The sequence below is a fragment of the Chanos chanos genome, chromosome 9 (assembly GCF_902362185.1).
Source record: "Chanos chanos chromosome 9, fChaCha1.1, whole genome shotgun sequence".
NCBI classification, from domain to species: domain Eukaryota; kingdom Metazoa; phylum Chordata; class Actinopteri; order Gonorynchiformes; family Chanidae; genus Chanos; species Chanos chanos.
The window spans coordinates 9,262,493-9,286,372 of NC_044503.1; the positions used below are offsets into that span (position 1 = coordinate 9,262,493).

General features: G+C 39.8%; 1 protein-coding gene across 3 annotated transcripts; it reads right to left on the minus strand.

Moving 5' to 3' along the window:
• Positions 1–382: 382 nt before the first annotated feature.
• atp2b3a (ATPase plasma membrane Ca2+ transporting 3a) lies at positions 383–19,832 on the minus strand. 3 transcript variants are annotated; one of them, XM_030783537.1, is made up of 21 exons: positions 19,604–19,832; positions 17,554–17,751; positions 17,185–17,442; positions 16,840–16,965; positions 14,543–14,668; positions 12,927–12,965; positions 12,598–12,762; positions 12,154–12,368; positions 11,624–11,866; positions 11,098–11,339; positions 10,583–10,817; positions 10,036–10,215; positions 9,842–9,929; positions 9,473–9,579; positions 9,093–9,284; positions 7,145–7,358; positions 6,702–6,913; positions 6,403–6,510; positions 6,102–6,284; positions 5,175–5,328; positions 383–408 (listed from the first exon to the last, which is right to left on the minus strand). In XM_030783537.1, exons 1-21 carry the CDS (start codon positions 19,830–19,832, stop codon positions 383–385), a joined length of 3,540 nt encoding a protein of 1,179 aa, XP_030639397.1. The 3 variants fall into 3 exon arrangements, with proteins under 3 accessions (XP_030639397.1, XP_030639395.1, XP_030639396.1); XM_030783535.1 differs by lacking the exon at positions 383–408 and adding an exon at positions 13,535–13,600 and having other exon boundaries at positions 5,140–5,328; XM_030783536.1 differs by lacking the exon at positions 383–408 and having other exon boundaries at positions 5,140–5,328.
• Positions 19,833–23,880: the final 4,048 nt, after the last annotated feature.

Sequence of the window (23,880 nt, forward strand, 5' to 3'; positions counted from 1 at the left end):
TGTCTCAAAACTATGCAAGGGGCTGGCAGGACAGGGGGAGGGGGAGCAGAGTGGCTCCCTGGTGTAGTTTGCGGTAAGAAAGACATTGCTGGCCGCAGCGTTGTTGTTACAGTTGAGAGTAACCGGGAGGCTCTGTTGCCGGTACGGCCGTGAGGGGGGTCGTGACCGGGGAGGACGCTGAGGCGGCTGGGGATTCGGTTGGGTGGTACGAAGATTGTGACGAACATGGTTGTGGTTGGAGCGCAACGATTCGTCGTCAACGTCCGTCTCGTCAATCAAAGGAATACTGTTGATGGAGTCGTTGATGATGAACTCGGGGTGAGCCATGAAATCGTGGATGGAACTCCTTGACTCTGGCTTCTCGATTCCGTCGTACAGAGAACTACGGAAGGCTTTCACCACCCGGATCTAAACATTAACGTGTGGGATAAAGTGGCATCGAGGGGGTAAGAAAATGGGGAGTTGGAGGGACAGAGAGGTGAAGACAAATTTAGTCCGAGGGGCATCAATTTGTACGTTTTATTCTGGTTAACCTGCAAGTATAGACATCCACAATCACTAAGACCTTGAATGTTTCTTGACCTACTCTCCAGTCTGCGCTTTATATCAGGGAAACCAACAGTTTTAGCGTCTTGTAGAGCATTTTATAATCCTGCCCTTACGCATAAGGCAGCACTCTCCCCTGCACTCTCACACACATGTGTAGGCTACATGCTGAAACGCAGGCCTACTCAAAGCACAGATCGACATGTCGTCGAGAAACACTCATGGCCCTAAACAGCGTAGACTTCAGATCTTACATCAGCAGTTTACATCAGCAAAAGAATACACCCATTATATTACATTAACGATAGTGCTGTCTGTCAAGGCAGCCTTAGCCCCCCTGCCTACTTTGCTGTCTGTATTGGAATTTAATAATTTCATTTCATGAACTGTTGATTTTTAAAGTCCGCTGCTGACTGTCGTCAGCGATGTAGTTATTAAGGAGTCTGATCACAGTTTCTTTGGTTTTCTTTGCAAGGCACTCTGTTGTGTGCAGCTCTCAGATGCTGTTGTTTAGAATAAAGTGGTGCAGTTGTGTGTGTGTGTGTTTGTTTGTTTTTTCTCCGAGGTAAAAAGGAGAAAGAAATTAAAGTAAAATAAGATAAAACTAAGAAATTGTTGTTGCCAGTTCAAAATGATATTTCTAACATAATAAATTAAACATGTTGACGGAAAAAAAAGTAACATGCAAACAGCAACGATACACAGCACAGTGGAACATGTAATTAACAGTTACATACACACACACACACAGTCATTCATGTATGCACGCCCATACTCACACTAACATAAACACACACACAAACACAAAGCATTACTGTGTACTTATATTGTACACTATGAATAGATACAATGTAAACACAGTAGAGACATATGAACAAAAAGTGACACACACTGTACATAGAAATACACAGTACACACATCAACTTAAAAGAGTGCTGCCACAGAAATGTACATCAAACGATAACATGCAGATTCACATACTGTTTGAGTTAACAAACCCCTTATATTCACAGGATTAAATTATCTTGAAAGAACAGAATACACATGTTAATGTATGTACAACTGGTTACATGGATCATTTGTAATCTGTGAACTACTAATTAATACAGATTAAGATTATGGACGTTGGTAACATATTAGGCTTATGTAAGTGTATGAGTTAGGCAAAAAAAACAACAACCCATATATATATATATATATATATATATATATATATATATATACATACACATATATACATATATATATGAAAAAACAAAACACTATCATGAACAATTAGTCCAGCTTTTTGTATTTGTTTTTGGATAAACAATAACAGGATGATTCTTCACCCACTGCTCTATGTTTAATGTCACATGTGGCTTCATTAATGCTGTGTTTGCTGACTGTTTGATTTTGGTCATGAATATGGTAACATGATAATTCAGTAGTCAACCACAGATCATTCATGCATTAAATTTAAAACAGAATGTATTGTGGTGAGGTGGAAAACAAATGTGATTAAAAGTGTTTTATAATGCCGTCATGATGTAGTAGTGCAATTCCTCTTTAATACATGCCTGATAACATACAAAATGGGACATTTCTCAAAACTGGACAGCTTTGCTTGAACTTACCTTTTCGGCTATATTAAAAAATAAACGCAATCAATCGGGCAGTTGGAAACCAGCAACATGCACTCATGCACAACCTTTCCTGTGAAGAAATGTCACTTTTAAGCATGAAGTGCAACAGCTTGATGACATTCATTTGTATTACCTCTCAGCTTCATCTTGTGTGACAGAAATATGTGATGGTCGTAATGCGGCAGAGACATATCTATTCAAAACTGAACATTGAACTGTTTATGAACATGCACACCAGGTAATTACATTCCCTTTGCGTGAAGGCATCCATGGCAAATGCGTCTCACATGCAGACCCAAAACTATTTTAGTATTGTCTTAAAAAGAAAAACGAAACATGGCGGACAGCTGGTAAAGGAAACCAACATATAGACATAACAGTGAGGTTCAAGCACTTGTGTTGTTTTGTTTTTCCAAGGAGCCTGTTTATAATCATCAAAGGAATAAAAAAAATCGTTTAGGTTTTCCACACCAATCTTTGCTGATTGATTTTCCTGTTGTAAACTTTCGAGTATAAGGCCCACAACTCTCACAAAATATAGAGTACATGAAATTAAAAAAAAATAAAATAAAATTACCGGAAATTCAAAGATTATGGAGTGATTTGTTCTCTTTGCGTCCATTTATAATCATAACCAAAAACTGATTTTTCAGGAGCTGAATGGAAAAACATAATAGAGATTGTGTTTGAAAAGGAGATGAGCCCATTCAAACACATCATATTTGGATTAATCTTGGAAGGATGGTGGGGGAAAGGGGAGACTGAAGAACTGCTGATGCTCACCTAAACCTACATTACAATCAAAGTCAATATAATGCAATATTTCTTCATGTTGCCAAATGAAGCCACAGAAGTTATTAAGCAAACAGCAGCATCCGGATTACCACTTGCGATGATATCCTTATTCGAAAAAGGATTTGATATCATTACTTGGAATGCAGTAGGTCAAATGTATATTAAAAAAAGACATCCTAGAAGGTGGGGGAGGGCTTTGGGATAGGGCTGCTTTTGCTAAATTACTACAATACACTATTAAAAAAATGGAACAGGGATTTGGTTGGTTTGAGGTGCTTTACCAATTAGATTAATGAAAAAAATACAATATTATATCATTTAACTTGTTTTTTATTTAGATCAGTTTAAATTAGAGTATTAGTAAGCCATAAACATAAGCAAAGTAATATTTGAAAGGAAAATGAACTTAATCATTGTTACCAACTTTTTTATGTTACAAGCTATTTTTTTTTTTTGCTTTGGCTGATGCCAAAATTAGTTGTTATAGCATAGGGGAACACACATGAAATTATAGGACAGATGAAAATGCAGACAAATGTTTTAAACAAATGAGCCTGCAAACAAATATACAAGCATATTTGTTCTGAGCAGAACATGCCAAGACAATGTTATATACTGAACTGACAACTTCATTTATGTAAGATCATAAATCAGGAAAAAGAACCAAAAATCTGATATTTACCTTCATAAATTATTAATATATAATTATAATTATACAATTAAAGTCTATAATAATAAGTAAACACAATCAACAGAAAAAAATAGAAATAAAAAGTTTATCTGATTTCTATCATTAAAATGATGATGCTTTGGGTGTAACGGACAGAGTGCTGGACTGTAAGCACAACATACTGTGTGAGAAAATTCTACTTGCCAAGAGTATTGTGGCTTTTCATATGCAGATCATCCATGCTGTTAATTTCTGGATTTTTTTAAATGTCTATAATTTGCACAGTTTTATAAGCTGTAAAAATGGAGGGAAAAAAAATCCGGGGTTATCCAGATTCCACTGGATTCCTGAGATTTCTTTTCATCCAAACACAACTACTCCTCATTTATCACTTAGATTATCAAACAAAAATAAACTTAGTCTAGCCTGATGTCATTTCATATTAGATTCACATAATTAATTCGACAGCACCCAAAAAAAACCCCCCAGAAATTATGAAATACAAAAAGTAAATAAACTGTTCAAACAGTTAGCACCTGAATGAAGCTTGCCCTACATAATACTCAGAGGCTGTAAAGACAGGAGAGGAAAGAGGGAAAGAGACTGAGCAAAGCCGACAGGATACAAAGTTAGAGCAAAAACAAGCCAGAAAGAGAAAATCAAAAACTGTTATTATTTCTATGCATGAAGCAGACTGGAGGCTTCGGCAAAGTAGTCCAGTGTAGCCTAAAGAGGAGTGGAAGAGGATTAGAGTTCTATACTATATTAACACCATTATGGGCTTATACTCGAAGGTTTGCAACTGCTTTGTAATTCACAAAATTAATCCCTTTTTATTTCTTTGTCCTGTTTTGCCAATTTTTGTTTGTTTGTTTTTGCAATAAATATTTCAAAAGAGCAAGAACAACTGACAAAGCACTCAAGTAAATACTTTCGTCATATGTGCTTTGTAATCAGTTTTCATTCTTTCTTTATTGGACTGACAGCAGAATTTTTCTTTTATCAGTTCAGGCTCTTTAGAGGAGTATTGTCTCAACAGCGGCCAATTCAAAACTCAATAAAATAACAGATGTCTTGTGAAATATTGAGGAATCAAGGAAATAGAGATGATAAAAGGCATCAAGAGGAAACACAATGAGCCCAGTCACGGTCATAAACAAGCCAGACAAAGCAGCAAGACAAAGAAATAGAGTAAAGATTATGAGGTAGTGAATAAGAGGTAGAGAAACATAAAGAAAAAAAACCTCAGCCATTTAAAATAAAGGCAAAGCTCAAAGGGGATAAAATGACAAACTGAAAGAGGAAAAAAAGGAAGAATGAGAGACGGCAGGCACCTTTGAGTGAATTTGCTCAAATACTGAAGTCGAATTGTTATTTTTTTGTTGTTGTTGTTGTTGGTGGTGTTGTTGTTTTCAAGGCAGGAAAAAGTCAGTGTATTTCATTGGGCGTGAGTCTGTGTACGTGTGGGTGTTTCTGCATGTGGACTAAATGAGTGGACTGATTCTATGTGGTGCCGTTAACGGAACGTAAGAACTCACTCCCGGGGGCACCAGTTGCATTGGCAGTGGAGAGAACTACGTGTGTGGGAGTAGAAATATTGGTTACGTCATGGAGTTGGCTGAGAATTGAGGAACGTCGACGCACAGCACCCTGAAACGAACCACTTCTCTTGAAGGTACTCACTACCTCCATCTGCAGGAGAGAGAGAGAGAGGAACACCACAGAAATAACACAATGAATTTAGGGATTGGTCTGATAAGACAAGTGGAAGGAGGGAATGGCAGTTGGGCGAAGGCTAATTTCTGAGAGGTGTCAGCAGAGATCAAACTTGTAAGATACACCATAGCAGCATGTCTGGATACCCTCATAAACCACTACAGCTAAAAGTTCTCCTTTACTGAAAATGCAAACATGGAATTAGAATTGATGTTGCTGAGCTGAAACCCATGGTACATGCTTATTTCTTCCTATTTTCGGTTAATAAACTACGTAGTAATTACAACATTCCCTTACTCAAAGTGCCCAGAGAAAGAGCAGTGACATTCTGTGTGCTGTTGAATAATTAAAAAAAAAAGTAAATAATTGGTGAAGATGATGATGATAATAATTACCAAAGTATGACATGTGAAAGAGAAACTGGAGTAAAAAAGAGAAAAGAGAGAGACAGAGTAAAATAGAAAAAGAAGGGCTAAAAAGCAGAGATTACAAGACAAGATAGAAGAAAAGGGGCCTGTTAAAAACAGAACTCAATAAATAGGATAAAAGCCGATCAGAATTAACAAACTGCAGAGAAATCTTTTTCATACTACAAAAACAAGAAAATCATCCAAAAGGAATACAGTTGATCTTTGGCACTTAATAAGTCAATAAAATATTCTAAGAAAAACAGTTACAAATCTTTAACATACAGATATTGTCAATGGATGGAGAAAGCACCAGGGGCCTGTAAGCCTTGTAAACATTACCTGAGTTTGGATGCGGTTTAGTCCTCTGAACCAGAGAATCTGCCCACGTCTTAGCTCTCTCTCGGCGAGGTCGATCTCCTCCTCATCTTCAGCCAGATCTTCATCCAAGATTTCATCTACATCCGGCCCATGGCCAGCCTCTTTCAGACACTTCAGATGACTGGTTGGCACCGTAGCAATAACCTGTGTTACAACACCAGTAAAAAACAAAGCTCACTAAAACATTCCCCATGCGCTGAAATTTAAAGAATGAGAAGGAATGAGTAAATATGATAAAATGTGAAGAGCAGAATAGGAGTACCTGTCCCCAGAGCAGCTCTCCTACTCCCACAAACAGACACCAGAGCCACTGCTCCACGTTAAGAGGAGCACAGCTGAATGGTTTCCCGCCAAACTGTACGATCACAATCTGGATAAACGAACCAGACATTGACAATTGAGCTTTATCTCCAAAATATCAAGGGAAAATTCAATGTTCAAAGGTACTACACAGGAAACTAAGTTTAAAGAAAATATGTTTTATTGAGAGAAATATTTAAATGCTCAGAGAAATCACAACAACTGACAAACAAGATCAGAGGAGATAAGAAAGTGCCACACCTGCACTGCGAAGGTTCCAAGCACAATACCGCAGAAAATTGGATTGCCAAAAATGCCATCAAAGACATTTCTCTCTCCGTGGATCTTGCGCGCGTTGATCTCGTTAAAAAGCTGCATGAGGACGAAGGTGTTGAAGATGATGGTGTAGTGCTCTGAAGGAGGGGAGTGAAGGGGGGCATTACGCCCACTGTCAATGTTGAATATCTTCTCTCCTGCAGAATAATGAAGAGATATTACACATAGATATCAGTTATTAGAGTGGGTGGAGCAGATGTCGTCAATATCTAAAAACAGTGGGTGTAAAAAATGGAAAAACACAACCACAAAGAACGTGATTGGCAGTGATAGAATGTTTTGAATTCCTTTTAGGTCCCTCTTTCTTTCTGTTTCACCTGTCTCTCCTTTTTTCACTGTTCCCCCACCAGTTTACCCCCGTAGCGTACCCACAAAGAGCAGGGTGAAGATGATGATGAGTTGGTAGACTCCGTGGCCGAGGATGTTTTTCATCATGGTGCGTGAGATGAGGGGGTTGTTTCGGCCATAGGGCTTCCTCAGCAGCAGGGCCTCTGTGGGCGGCTCGGTGGCCAGGGCCAGAGACGCAAATGTGTCCATGATCAGATTCACCCACAGCATTTGAACTGCCTTCAGAGGAGAGTCCTGCAAGAAGACACAGATTAATGAACACACGCACATTGGCCTTCAGACACACACACACACACATGCATACATACACACACACACACACACACACACACACACACACACACACACACACACACATACAGGGGTTGGACAAAGTAATGGAAACACGTGGTATTTCAAGACCTATAAATTTGCTGACGTTTAGACGTTAATACAGGTCCCAGTGATATGTAAATCTTATGTATATGCACTGCAGACATCCTGCGCTTTATGTGTTACCCAAGATTTTTCTTGCTGTAGAGGTCTGCGTATTAGTATAAGTCAAAATGTGTGACCTTTCAGACTTCCAAAGAGGGAAATTTGTTGGAGAGCGAATGGCTGGCGCTTCAGTAACAAAAACCGCAGAGTTGTTCAACGTATCAAGAGGAACTGTTTCTAAAGTCATGATGGCATATCAAAAACTAGGGAGAACTAGTTCTGGGAAGTGTAACTCTGCACAGAAGCCAAAACTGTGTGAACGTTACTGCAGAGCACTAAAACACATTGTGTCAAAAAATCACAGAACCACAGCTACTAAAGTGACTGCAGAGCTAAACCAACATCTCGCTAATCCAGTATCAACCAAAACAGTTCGTCGAGAGCTCAATGCAGCTGGATACCATGGAAGGGATGCCATTGCCAAACCTTTTCTTTCCCCCATCAATGTTTGAAAATGCCTACAATGGTGCAAAGACCATCAGAAGTGGACAATGGACCAGTGGAAGAATGTCATCTTCTCTGACGAATAATCTTTCACACTTTTTCCTTGTTCAGGACGAAATTATGTATGAAGGAAGCCAAAAGAAACCCTTGATTGTGATTGCCTGACCCCAACCATTAAGCATGGAGGCGGTTCTGTGATGGTTTGGGCCGCAATATTGTGGAATTCTCTTGGTCCTGTGTTAGCACTGCATGGTAGGGTTACCTCTAAAGAGTATTTGTCAATTTTGGGTGATCAAATTCACCCAATGATCCAAACACTCTTTCCAAACAGTGGTGCCATCTTTCAAGATGATAATGTGCCAGCTCACACTGTTAAAATCGTTAAAGACTAGCATGAAGAGCACAACAGTGAAGATGAACACTTGGATTGGCTGCCACAATCACCAGATCTTAACATAATCGAAAATCTCTGGTATATTTTGGAGCAGCAAGTAAGAAGCCACTTCCCTCCACCATCATCTCTGAAAGAGCTTGAACAGGTTTTGCTTCAGGAATGGATTAAAATTCCATTAGGCACTGTCCAAAAGTTGTATGAGTCTATTCCTCGACGTATTGAAGCAGTTATTGCTGCCAGAGGAGGACTGACTCGATATTAAATAATAAAACTATTATTTAACAAGATGTTCCATTATTTTGTCCATCCCCTGTATAATCTCCATTGTCTCTTTCTTTCTCAAGCAGAAAAAAACAGACATTGTCATATACATACATACACTCTCAGTTAAAAGAAAGTGATAACTAAGTAGAAAGTTTGCTTTGAAATATCTGTAATTATGGGATCTAAATTTCTATAGCGGGATGCTGAGTGGACAGATTGATATTCTTGACATTCACATTTCAGTAGTTCTCAGTGTTTAAAGTTCTTGAAAGTCCTCAGAGTTCAATGCCAAAAACCTGCAGAAGAATTCGGAAAGACTAACCAAGACTAAAGGTTCATACTGTGTAGTCTAAGAAGAGCAGTTTGTCATGTGATAGGAGATTTGGTACCTGAGTGATACAGGCGCCAGTGAACGCTACGATGACGGCAACCACATTTACAGTGAGTTGAAACTGGAGGAACTTAGAGATGCTGTCGTAAACATTACGGCCCCACATGACTGCTTTCACAATGCTGCTGAAGTTATCATCCGTCAGAATGATATCAGAGGCTTCCTTCGCTACGTCCGTCCCAGCAATGCCCTGAAGAGTCAAAAAGAATTCATTAGCCTCATTATTCACGAATGCATTTTTCAAATGCGTTAAAAGCATTACATATCTTAAAACAAAAAAACACCATGACAGGTAAGGGTTGGATGTTCTATAAGTTATTTATTGCAAAATAAAGCTAATTTTCAGTATATCGAGATGAAAATTAGGCTTTCATTCACCATGGCAAAGCCCACGTCAGCTTTCTTCAGTGCTGGTCCATCATTAGTGCCATCTCCAGTCACTGCCACTACCTGCCTCTGTTCCACTATGGTGCTGTCTATAATACCTGTAACATCAAAGTGTACAGCTTGCCATACTCAGACCGTTGAGGTATTGTTTTTGGGTTTTTTTTAAAAACAATAAATAAAATATTAAAAGCCATTTAAAAAGTCATTCATGATATTATACGCAATACTAACCATCTAATATGACATTTTTAATGAAACAGTTGTGTGAATGGTAAACTTTAATCCCAATTCCATACATTTAATATCTATGAGATCATTTCTGTCATGACAGTGGTCACTGGTAGACGAAGACAGACTAACCTTTAACAAGAGTGTGTTTGTCTGTCGGAGAAGAACGGGCCAAAACTCGTAGTTTGGGCCAAATTTTGTCAATCCGCTCCTGCTCAACCTGCAAAAAAAAGGACATGAGTTCATATTTACAGCTGAACCTCACATAAGGGAGACTGAGCTTTGAGTTCTTCAAACATGTCAGCAACGTCACACTAATGATATACCTCTCCTTTCTCATTTCTGATTCGTCGATTAAAATCTTTGCCCTCCATGCAGATGAAGTCATCCCCAGGTTGAATGATTCCACATTTGGCAGCAATGGCCCGTGCTGTGTTAATATTGTCCCCAGTCACCATTCGTACTGTGATGCCGGCTCGCTGGCACTTTCTGATAGCTTCTGGCACCTGGTTGGTGAGAATCATAGCAACTAGAGAATTAGACTCATACCCAGCCAAATAGCTGCAGAAACCTGATCCAAAGTGTTAACACTTGCTCATCTTTCAGAGAGAACAAAAGACTACCAGCTTTACCATCTCAGCTAAGGTTTATGCCACGGATCAGAAATGACACAATATAGGTATATCTGAAATATGTTAGATTTTTGATGTCCAAAATTGCTAGCATAAATATCTTGTGATATGCCCTTCCAAATATTCTGTGCTGAAAACATTCTGAATTATTCATGTGAATAAGTTTATTTAGTAGCACAGCGGTAAGAGTCTGGTCTACATTCCGCAATCATAGCCTCATTCTGACAGCGGTGTCCAGTACCTCAGGGCGAACAGGATCTTCAATGCCAACCACGGTGATGCAGGTGAGGTTGGTAATGATGTCTGCCTCATTGTCCCAATCAGGATGCGGCTCTGCAGGAAGATCCCTGTAGGCAATGCAGATGGTGCGGAGACCATCACAAGCCATTGGCTCAATCACCTTCTTTACCATCTCATCCCGATCCCGCGGACGAAAAGGCCTTGGCTCACCTCCTGCAGCAATAATAGTGGAGCATCTGAAAACAGACACAGAAGTAGGGGAACAAGGTCAATGATTAGTTAGTGACTGCTGTTCAAGTGTTCAGTAAAATAAACATATGATTTCCTCTATTGCACACAATCTCTGACGTATTTTCTCATCTGCGAATGAGTTTTGCTATCTTTACCAATCTTCATTATTTATTTTTGCGGGAGCACATAGAAATAGACGAAGGCACAAGATAGAAATGAAACAGAGATGTGCACATGGTAGAGATGAAAAATGATATCCACACAGATACACACGCAACTACTTACTTTTTGAGCAAAATCTCTGAGGCGCCTTTGCTGTAGACGCGGAAGGAACCATCGGGTAGCTGAATGACGGTGCTCATGGATTTGCGAACGGAGTTGAAGGTATAGACTTTGTAGAGCTTCTCCTCAGGGATCTGCTCCCTCACCGTGGCGTAATCTCTCTTCAGGTCCAGCACAAAGCCCAGCAGAGCACATTCTGTCTTATTTCCAACCTGCTTGGGCAAGCCCCCTTCCTTATCTGCAGGCTGAGAGACAAAGGTTTACAAAATTCAGTCAAGAGGAAGAATCTAACGACGAGATGAAATGAATGTTCAACTTTTTTTTTCTAGTTTTAATTGAACTGCGCTTACAGAGCTGTTAGCTACTGGTTTCTTTCAAAATTATGTCGCACAATAATGTCTCGCGTCACAAATTATTAATAATAACACTATGATGTACTTTTATTATGGTTGTACATGGTTATGACTAATCATAGTGCATTTCTTTGTGTTCAGCTTTTCATGAAGAGGTGAGTTTCGCCTCCTCTCACCATAATCTTAGAGGTGTACGCGCAGTTGATGGCGATTGCGCTGACAATCAGCTCTAGAGTGTTGCTGTTAATCTGATCAGGATCCGGGATCTCATGGAAGTGTTGGTCGCCCACGTAGGCCTGGACCACCGTCATGCGATTTGTTGTGAGGGTCCCTGTCTTGTCTGAGCAGATAGCTGTAGCATTACCCATTGTTTCACAAGCATCCAAATGGCGGACAAGATTGTTATCCTTCATCATTTTCTGCAAGAGAAGGTGGGAAAAAAAGGGAGAGGGAGTATTGAAAATATGCTTTTAAATATAAAAGAACACAGGACAACAATCATAACTGACATTTATCTTTTACACTACACGCAAGTGGTGCAGTGATGTAACAATCCTGACTCATTTTTACCGAGCGACTCTGTAAAAGAGTGACGGAGCTCACCTTTCACAGATTGGACGACTAATACAAAACTAACTCACCCTTTCAGAGAGGAGAGCTTAAGAAGTCTCAACAGAGTGGAAGAAATTGTAAAGTTGTGATTTACCTTTACGGAATAGGCCAGTGATATAGTGACGGCCAGTGGCAAGCCCTCGGGCACAGCCACCACCAGAACCGTGACTCCAATGATGAAGAACTTCACAAAATACTGTACATATACGGGTGTACACTCGGTGAGCCATGAGCGGCCCTGTACCACAAAGGTCTCAATCACAAAGTACAACACCAAGATGATCACTGTAATGGCTGACATCACCAATCCTGGGGAAGGAAATGCAAAATAATCATCTGAACACTTCATCTTTTTTCCCCCATCATCAAATTAGATAACACATATCCTAAGGATCGTTAATACAGAATTTGGACCAGTAAACGTTCTTGTCTCATTGGGAGAGAAATGTCCCATTTACACTGCTAATGATCCAGGGCTATGGTGAGACGGCAACGATCCAAACGCTTAGCCAATGCTAATGAAGTTTGTCTGGCTCACCTGCTTTCCCTATCTGCACTGCCAGCTTGGTGAGTTTGCCCTGGAGCACAGACTTTTCTTTTTTGGGTACGTTGGCTTTCTTCTTCTCCTTTTCTTCCACCTCTCCACCTTCAGCACTTTTCAGGGGCTGCATTTCCATGGCAACTGCTTCATCCTGTTTCTTGGCTTGTGTAGGCCAAGTCACAAACAGGTACAACAAAAACAATAAAGTCTAAATGTCACAGTATCATTAGAGCTGCACTAATCTCTCTCTCTTTCTCTTTCTCTCTCTCTCACTCTCTCATAGTGCCATTTCAGCAGACTAAGGAGGTATTTACTAAAGTTTATACCTTTATTTTGATTGTTCTCCAATGTTCCATCTTGTTTTCCTGTGAAAAAAAAAACAATAACATGAAGTTATAAGAAAAAAAAACAGCTGTCTAACATACATATAATGTTCCATAGCCGGACTGTGGAACAGGTGACTGATGTGTAGTGGCAAACAGAGGTGTTTCGACGCTGTGAATAACTCAAAAAAGAAAAAAAAAAAGAAAAAAAATGAACAGAAAAAAAAACAAAGCAAAACAAAAAACAACCCTGTTCACTAGAAACTAAAACACTACAGCCTACTATCTAATGTGGGAGAGACAAAATGGCACAGATTGGAGGCATTTGTACACATGTAACATGTACATATATGCTGATCTTCTAACATTAGGATGAGCAAATGTACAAAAATCTTCAAAGAAGTTACCAGTACATGCCATTTAGTTGAATGCTTTCAAAATTACCCTTAAGAGAGAATTTTCAACACATTCAATGAGATCAAATGGCATAACATTAAGTGGCATTTTTTTTAAAATGGCAAGCTCCCATATTATTGAATCCTGTGCAGCTGGATAAATTTGTAATACTCTATTCTACCAAACTGTATCACCTCTGTGAGGGAATCACCTACCATTGGTGATGTTGGTCTCTTTTGCTTCGACTGCAGGAAACTGCATAGATGACCTACTATTGCCCTCTGATGAAATAGTTAGAAATTAGGACAGGGATACAAGGTCGTAAAGGTCAAAAGAGGGGATGAGAACAAAGAGAACGTAAAACATCCAAAAATGAACCGAAATGAATGAGTAAAATAAAATGAATCACTTTGATTTTTTTTTCCCCCTCTGAAACGTTGATTTCTTTGCTCCTTAGTTCATACACTAAATGGATTTGTTTTGTCTGTTTCTCTCTTTAGTGTATATGGGTTTGCTCGATATGGTTAGTTAAAAAAAACACAAAACAAAAAAAAAAAAACATAAATGGCCACTGCCAGTTAATCTTCACTGTTGTGTTCTGTTTTAAAATGCAAAAACATTTGCTTAATTTATTTTAAACCTACGCTGGAGGAAGCAAATTGATGCTTCCCTCCCCCACTTCACTAAATCCCTCCTTTTTAATACAATGCTACTATATTCACCATTAATCCCACTACAGAATGGGCACAGACATGGTGGAGAGCATGGCTGATTAATAACATAATAATAATCACAAAAGTCCATTTGCACAAGTGAAATAACATTAGTTGTTCATTTAAGATCTTCCTTTGCCAGGATGCTATGAATAACTACTTTGTTATGTTACAAAGGACAAGCTAAAATTTAGCTCTACTGTTCAGCATTGCACAATACATGCTATCAGCACTAGAACCGTTTGTGTTAGCTGCTGCTTTTTGAAGGACCATTTTTCAGTAATCATCAAAGCATTCCTTTATTCCTACTAAGGAGTATTAAAAAGAAAATAAAAAACATTTTAAGATTCTTAATGTAGCGGACAAGGTATTGGGAGTCCGTGGTAGAGTATGATTCAATGTATCCAAACAATCTTAAGCTACTGGGTGAGGTTCCTTTGCTTCTTTTCAGATACCCCCTCCTGTTCTTTCATTTCGTCCGTGGAATGAAACTTTTCGTTCATTTCCTACCTTTCTTGTCCTTCTTCTCCTCCTCTGCTTCTCCAGCTCCGAGAAGAGTGAAAATGATTCCAGTTTGTGAGTTCACACCCACAGCTGTCACCACCATCTTTCCAGAACCTTCCATAACATGGGTGCCTGAGGACACAAACAGAAACCGAACAGAAGAGACAGAAGAGTCTTCAGAAATCAGAAGAGACTTCAGAAATCAGAACAAAAATATAAGTTTCATTCTTCTGTCAATCTTTTGTAATGCAGTGCAGGTTACCAACTGGCATCTTATGATTGTCATGGATTATTACACCATTATAACAGTGAACAGAATATTTGTGTCTGTCCCACCGTATTTAATGATGTATTTATTTTATATTTGATGATTAGCTGAAGTTTGGTGTAAGCACTTGAAATCAAATCTAATTAAATGTATCACAGTTCTTTGTTACCGATCTTATAGCACAGCATGTGATTGATTTGGCTCTGAAGACAAAGATTAGCAAAACTTTATTCCTCTTTCTTCTTCTTCTTCTTCTTCTTCTTCTTCTTCTTCTTCTTCGTCTTCATCTTCTACTTCTTCTCCTTCATCTTCTTTTTCTTCTTCTGTTTCTCAGCATGTAATCCAATTAATTTCATACTGGGGAGGCTCTCTGAGCATTAATTCATCAAGGTCCCTCATTGATTAAAGAGCTGCTCACAAAGCTCAACTGGTGTGACACTAAAATGAAACCCCACGACACGAAATTCCTCTCTCACCTGTCTGCTTCCATGGGGAGGGGGGGGGGTTCTAGTGGGAAAAATCAATAAGAATTCTAGAGTGATCTATTGACAGTGTCTACTGAGACTGTTGGAGGACATCTATACTTAATCCTCAGGGTCAAGCCAAGGTCATGATGAGAAAAAAAGACTTTGTGACTGGAAAAACACATTGTGCAGAGATTTCAAAGACATTCAAAAAAAAAAAAAGAAATGGCAGAAATGATCATTTCTTATGTAATCAGTGTGATATTCATTAGATGAATTTTCTTTTATGCCATGTTGCTCACTGGCATACATTGTGCCAAATGACATAATGATAAATCACTGTTGTTTTTTAAATCCCATATATTTAACTGTTAAGACTCTGTGGTATTCCAGGGGCATCCACGCTCTAGTTCAGATAATAGGCTCCAGGAGTGGTAGGGCAAGCCCAGGCAACACATACAAATGGAGAGATAAATGGTTTTGCGGTTGTTGCTGTTGTTTTTGTTGTTGTTGTTGTTGTTGTTGTCATGAGGAGGGATAGGAGAGAGTCCCTGATGTGTTTAACGCAGCAGTGACCTCCTCCACAGGAAGCAGAGCAGAGGCTAGAATCTGATTAGCCATGAGCTGGCTCCAGGGACACAGCTGGAGTCACTCTGTTACCCAGCCTGCCAATGAGATTTGGTCTCTTCACAACCAGCATACTGACACAGAAGACATACCATTTACACAGACAGTCCATCCATCAAAGTCTGAAACGTAACAATCGGGATGACACAAAGGACATTCAGGACGCCAAAGAGGACATTCCTGACCAAGGACAACTGCGAGGAATTTGAAAACGAGGAGGATCATGCAACAATGTGTTCAAGATGATGATAAAACAAACAAACAAAAATCTGTCTGGTGCTTGGTGAGTGCCTTTTTGATGAATTATGTACACGAGTGTACATAAATTGACGTGCCTGACGTGCATCAGTTTGTCCTTTATATAAGAATATATCTGCTTGAGGTACAACAGTAAATACTGAAGCTTATACACATTAAAATCAGTTGTGATAACTTAAAGCCTATTAACCACAAACCTCTGAATAATTTTATCACGTACACAGTTATCAAGCTCAGTTAATAACGATGGCTAATCCCCTGATAGGTTTCAACACAATAATGCTCCACGTTTTCACAACTCAACAAAAAGAAATGTGCACAGACTCTCATTTAGTTCTGATCAAATGTATAATGACGGGACAAAAGGATGCTCATCCAAGGATTTCTCCTTACATTAAAGCTTCGCAATACAGTTTCTTCAATGAGAGGGAATTACTGAAATGCGGCCTGTCTTAACTGACCTATCTTGGGTCAGTATCTATGTGCTCTTGAGGGTTTTGCGGCAACATAACCAATTTTTCTATTTGGTTCATCAAAAAAAAAAAAAAAAAAGAAAGAAAGAAAGAAAGAAAGAAAGAAACTTGGACACTTGACTTAAAGAATTTTAGACTATCTGAGCATCACAATATAAAACACACATGCACGAAATACGTATATTGTGATATAAACTCATTCAACTTCCCTACCTGACAGCAACATGGGATCCTTGTCGACAGATTTGCGGACATGGTCAGACTCTCCAGTGAGGGAGCTCTCGTCAATCTTCAGGTCATTGCCCTGAATCAGTATACCATCAGCTGGCAGAAGGTCACCTGAACAGGTCAAACAAAGGGATTTTTAATGACAACTGAAAACTACCCATCCATTGTTTTTTTTTGGTTTTTTTGCTTGAAACACAATGTGTATGATTCAAAAAAAAAAATTGAGCCAAATATAAGAAATACTGAAATACTTTCACTGAATGAAAACACAAAATGCTTGAGAGATGACAATGTAGTGAGAGGGCTTGTTGACTTTGGGGCAGGACTGACCGTATTTGACTTGAGCTACATCTCCCACCACCATCTCAGCCACGGGGATCTGGATGACGGTGCCATTTCGCACCACAGCAAAGCGCTGCTCCTGCTCAATGCGGCTCTGTAGCCCACGGAACTGTTTCTCCTTACTCCAGTCATTGAAGGCTGTCACCAGCACAACACACAGTACTGATAACAGGATAGCAGCTCCCTCAATCCAGCCAGCTTCTGCCTCACCCTCATCTTCTGCTCCAGCAGATACATTACCACATGCTGGGGAGAGAGAGAGAGAGAGAGAGAGAGAGAGAGATAGAAACAGATTAGTTTGGCAGAATTCCTGCAGCATTCACACCAAACAGACCCTATGACTGTTCTCTGCTTCACCTTCGCTTTCCTCGGCAGGAGGCTGATAGAAGGACAGGCCAAGGGAGATGATGGCGGCGATTTCTAGAATAATGAGAGTCACGTCCTGTAGGGCCTCCCACACCAGCTGCAGAAAGGTTTTGGGTTTCTTCGGCGGGATGAAGTTCTGTCCAAAAACTTGCCCGCGTTTTTCCAAGTCCGTTGGGTTATCCGACAGGCCTTTGCATTAAAAAAAAAAAAAAAAAGATGATGAGTATTCATGGTCTCATCAGTGTCATCATTCAACCTTCACTCTGAGCTCATTGGAATTCAATGGGTGTTTTTTTTTTTTTTAGCCAGTCAGCATTCATGTCTGCATAGGCCACAAGTTTAAAAACTCTTTTGGGTGTGGCAGTACTTATCCATCTCATTTACCTTACAAGAACAAGAAAAAACAAACCGGACATGCAAAACTGTAACGTAAAAACATACTGCAGATCATTAAGTCATCCGAGGATGAGGTAACGCCGGATTGATCCGGGCTTCTGCTTTACAGCATTGTTTTCCTATTGTTATGCACCTTTCCCTTGAGACGCTTAATCCCAGTTTCAGGGTTCTAGTTATCAGTGAGCTAAATGAATTCATTGCCAGGTTGTATGTGTACTGCAGGAGGGAGAAGGGAGTGGAGGCAGGGTACAGATGGTGAAGTCACAATCTCAGTGTGTGTCTGCTTCACTGAAGGGTGTGAGCCTTGGCAGTGAAACTTAGACAGACTGTAACACACTCCTCCTGGCCTCCCCTGCCAATTATCACCTGCTGTCTCTGGCAATTTCCCCTTAAACTTACCTCTTTATTTACCCCACAAACCTCTCAAATACCATGGCCTGTCCCCTCCCCCCCTCAAAAAAACAAACAAACAAACAAAAAAAAAACTGCCCACTGCCAAACTCAGATGAACTCAAATTCAGCTGTGCTCCTTTAGCATACCAACACATAGACTGAGATACTGAATGTGAAAAAAGCTGACAATACAGTGGATGACCAGATTTAAAATATTTCACTAAACAACATGCCTTGCCAAGGTGTTACCTCTAAGTCGTTTGCCCGTCATTATAAAAAAAAAAAAAAAAAAAAAAAAAAGAAATAACAAGAACATGCACAAAATTACTTGGGAATAATTTGAAGTGTAGATTACTGAGGACCTTATGACATGTTGATATTTAGGATAGTTTGAAATAAAATAACGGTGATTTTTTTTTTTTTAATGTTACAGCTATAGGTCAAGCCATAATACTAAACGCTCTCTCATCTTATGTCCATCTATTTCCCTGCACTGAATGACAGGACGGGTCTGTGTTCACTCCCTCACATTCAGCATATCACTGATGTCTCTCCGTCACTTAGCAACATGACATGAAAGCGAGTGAGGACAGTAACAGCCTGGCAGGAGGACACAGCAGCAGATGCAGAGAGATGTGAAAACCGAGCTTGGGATCTGAAACTCTGACAAAGCTTTCGCATCCGACGTGAGTATCATCGCATGCCGCTCAACTTTAACGACATGCGATATATTTAACGTGGTATTTTCCAGCAGAACATTTCTCTTGTTTTATTCGCTCCCCAAAATCCCTCTGCCGGAGACACAAAAAAAAAAAGGGAACTGACACAACCTTTTACACACTCAGACACTCTCGCATCGCTCCCAGGCAATGTGGTTCAACAAAACATTTGAACAGTTGGAGAGTATGCATTTATTACAGCAACCACTTCATTAGCATTCAAAACGCAATATTTAGATGAGTGAATTTAAAGATTCTTGGCCTTAGGACTACAGACAACTGCTTATTTGATTTATTTATTTATTTTCTAGTGCAACATCAAAAGAGCTGATTCAACCCATCAAAGGCTTTGGTGACAAGTGTAAGATTTGAATTAGTTTGTGCATGGCCAGTCCTTTGGTTCCCTTTGAGAATCACTGATCTAGAACATGCATCTCTAAAAAAAAAAAAAAAAAATATTTCAAATAAATGTTTATTTTATGGGTTCTCCAGCTAAGAAAACGATGCACTGCATACACTGCGTCCGCGCTCACCATCTGTGGGTGAAGTCTTGAGTCTACGACAGAGGCCCTCTGTGTCACCGTAGCTCTCCTGAATCTTCTGCAGGGCCTCAGCTCCCCGGAGCTCCATTAATGCCCTGAGCTCCTCTAGGGTGGCTCCGAATTCGCCGTGGCCGCCCTCTCCTCCTCCTACTCCGCCGGCTCCACTGCCTCGCTGCTTCTTGGGGTAAAACTCAACCGAACTATTGGCCATATCACCCATGATTGTGTTTATGTGGAAAAGGGGAAGGTGAAAACTCCAAAACTGATTTGGTTAAGACTGAGATCTTTGGATAACTGTTCTTGGGATGAGGAAGGGGGGGATGTACTTGATTGTTGTATTGCTAATATCCACTTATTTGCTCTCTTTTTCACCGCTCCCTCCAGTGTCCTGCCTATTGATTGCCATATCAAGACATAAACTGGGACAAATCTGTTATAATGGTGTGTGATGGTATTTTTGAGTCACTAGTCCCCCTCTCAAAGAAAAGGTCAACAAACAGCAAAGTGAACATAATACCAATCCATTAGCTTATAGAGAGATAATACAGATGGATGAATCATATGGGTTGTTGTTAAGACACTGAAGCAGATCTGGCATGCCTGGAGTAGGATTGGCATTGAACCTAGGGATGAAGAAGAACAGAAAGTCTACTTAAAATATAATGTACAGGCTAAAGTAGTCACATTGTCTTGCCAACCAACAGTTCACAAGAGATTGGCTGAGACTTTTGTTTAAAAGAGAAGAAGAAGAAGAAGAAGAAGAAGAGGAAGAGGAAGAGGAAGAAGAAGTAGCTGAGTTCTCTAAATATACATAAATCAAAGGATACGTTAGATAAATGTACCTTTGAGAATGTAGTGAATATGCATATTATGACTTGGTTGAAAGTTGTTTTTTTTTTTTTTTTGCTATTTCTGCAATTATTTTTTCAAACTATTTTACTTGATATTTTCACCGCAAGTACATTTTTTTTATTTCCCCTCGAACGCCCTGCTTTAACCCATCCAGTAAGGGTTACTACGTTGCTCTTCATCTCTGTGGCGTTCATATGGTGCCACCTCCCGGAGCAATAAAAATGTCCAAAAACCAATAGGAAGAACAGTTTTTGCTTGACGTTTGTATTAAATTACCCAATCCCTCTCAAGAGTCGTTTTACGAAGGCAGCACTCGCAACCAACAGGCCCTCTAATTTGGGAGCTTACACGTTAGTGTACCATCACGGTCTTCAACGACACCGTTGACTTAAACTGAAGCACCTTTTACGATGACGAACGTTCTCCTATCTAAAATGCTTGATTTTTACCGTGATTCCTTCATGAGAGGATTTTCTCGCTGGCCCTCGCAAAGCCGAAATAGTGTGCATTATTACCGATGCCCTTTACGGGTAACCTTCACAGATCAATTGTTCACCTTGGTTCAAAAGCAACCTGCTCTTTCTATATTTCCGTCTCACATCGTTAATATACACCAAACTAGCTCTTTTTTCTCTAGAACTGTCATTTCAAGCGTAGGACATGCCGGTTTAAAGGTGTTTGGAGGAACAGGACGGTGAAAGAATTGATTTAGAGAGGATTACTGTGTGGGACAGCGTGCCACACCATACTGTAGCCTACAAGCTGCTCCTCTGCAAGGTTACCGGCAGACCATTCTTCGTCTAGTTACTTTGTCCTCTGACAGACGCTGGGACAACACTATTATCATGTATCGACTAATATTTAACATATTTTATGCACTAAGCGATAACACTTCAATAAATGCGCGTTTGAAAACATTTTTTTATTGTCATATGGATTGAGACATACCGACATTTAGAATGATGATATGAACTATTAGAAATAAAACATGCTATTTGCTTGTATACATATAAATACAGGAACCCTCATAATCATAATTTTATGGGCATCATTAGGTGGATGCATCTTAGCGTAATGTCTTCATAATTAACGATAAACAACACCCCCAAATAGTAAAAGTAATATTTTTGGTAATGAAATAATTATTGTTATGGCATTAGACTTGATTAAGTTATAATTATACTCGCAACAATGTCCATAGCCACGGCTTATTAACGGTGGTAACCGTGTAGCCTAGCTTTTTCAACACGTTTACTGTATTTAATGGCGCAAAACAGTTCAGATAGTCTATTAAAGATACCTCATAGTCGTAATAAATCTGAGCTACTGACAAACTGGAATAATAGACACTGTTTGGATGTGCAGTCATTTATGAATATTAAATGTAACAACTCACCATGCAGGCCATACTTCAAGGACATTCAACGGGGAGGTTGAAAATCAGCAGAAAATCCCGAGATTTATCCTTAGTACAAATCCAGCACAGGAAAAAACCGTTTGTAACAGTAGTCGACCTTTACGGTATTCCAAAGGTTGATGCTGTCCACAATAAACTGCAGGCTCTCCAGCTGAGCAGATGACTGTGTGGAATTCATCTTATGCGGAGGAAAATTGACTGATGCAGATGAGATATTAACATGTCCGCATAAATTAGTCGGTTACAAATGCAACAGACGTTTTTTTTTTTCTTGTCGGGAACATAAGGGTCTTTGTTGTCATACTAATGTTTATATTGTTGTGACTATCGATATTTGATCAAATGGTACAAACCCAGATGGGTGATGCGAGATGTGGGTCTACATGCTGGAAGAGCGTTTGACTCGCAGAGCGCTCTCACCCCACGGTGATGATGGCAGCATCCAAACAGGGCTGCGCTCTGCGACGGGGAGGAGGGGGGGAGGGGTGAATGGATGCCGCCGCGTCTCTCTATCGTTTTTTCCTCACTGCAACCCCTCCTCTTCCTCGCCCGTGCAATCACATTAGGGCACTATACGCATCGGGATACAGTGATGTGTTTGTAGAGAAACTGAACATTAGAGTCACATAAATGACGGGAAATACAAAATGTGGAGAAATCTTGAGCTGTTTTGAGATGATGATTATCGTGACAGTGATATATTATCGCAAATATGAATTTAATAATTTATTTTTGGTGATGGAAATGCTGCAGCTGCTCATGCCGCTGATAGTTGTGCTGCTGCTGCTGCTGCTGCTGCTGAAGATGATGATGATGAGGATGATGATGATGATGATGATGATGATGATGGTGGGGGTGGTTGTTGCAGGCTATCATTTTCGTTGTTACACTGCAAAATGTTTCAGAGCTTGTGTTGTCCACCATAGCAAGTTACAGTGTTTATGTCGACACCTCCGTTTCTCAAAGACAGATAATAAGTTATTGTCATGCTACCAGAATAAACTTCATTCATATTTTTTCCCCATCCAAATAAATATACTTTTGCTTTCTGCAAATAATATGACCGAAATTTTGTATTCACATCGCAAACGCTGACACAAAAGTAAGGAACAGAAGCAGGGCTTTGGGACAGCAGTATGATGATCTACAGAGAAATTACCATGTGAATGTCAGCTCTCCCTTGTCTCATCAATCTGCTATTCATTCATCTATCCTCTCTTTCTCTCTCTCACCATGCAGGTTTCCTTACTGCTGAGCATTAATTATGAGGAGAGTGTTCATGCCATCCGCAGGCCTCTCGCCCATTAATAAAACATAACTCACTCCACAGGATTTGTGAGAGGAAACAGGAGTGGGAAGATGGAGTCGAACGAGATAACGACCTTCATCTTCATAAAGCTGAATTAGTTCATCTGCAGTACTTATGCTGACCACAGAAGATGATATTTATTTAGCTGACAATTTTGTGACTGTAGAGTATTTGAATTGTATTCTCTAAATGCATAAACCTCAGGGGACTCTTTGATTATTGTGAATGATTTAGAGAATGAGGAGTTGAAGCTAAATTTCAAAATAAGTGTGTGTTGGCATAGATGTCAGAGTGCTTGACAGCCATAGCAAATAGATGCTCACTCTCTTATATTCTGAGGGGGGAAAATGCTGCAGATATCTGAAATCAGGGCCCTCTTCTGGCAGCATATTGAACTGCAAGAAATTTGGTTTTCAGTGAAATGCGATGTGAGCAGTGAAACTACTTACCTAAATAATTTCCACAATACCGAAGTGTGTATGTGTGTGTGTGTGTGAGTGTGTATGTGGGGGGGGGGGGGGGGGGGGGTTTAGGTTTGTAAACAGACACAAAAGCACAGCTTAATCTGAGTGTATTGATAATGACTGCATCAGAAACTGCACTGTGATACACATACATTTCTGTATTCAGTAGTGTCGACATAGCAGTTTTAACAGGATTGGCCAGGGATGCTTTTCTTTTTTCTCTTAG

Excerpts from the sequence above, each read along its gene's own strand:
- atp2b3a (XM_030783535.1), bottom strand. The coding sequence starts at position 19,832 with ATGGGTGATATGGCCAATAGTTCGGTTGAGTTTTACCCCAAGAAGCAG. Across the intron at positions 12,369-12,597 it reads AGTGCAGATAGGGAAAGCAG|GATTGGTGATGTCAGCCATT; the intron begins GTGAGCCAGACA and ends TTCCTTCCCCAG. Across the intron at positions 9,930-10,035 it reads TCAGAAATGAGAAAGGAGAG|GTTGAGCAGGAGCGGATTGA; the intron begins GTATATCATTAG and ends TTTTTTTTGCAG.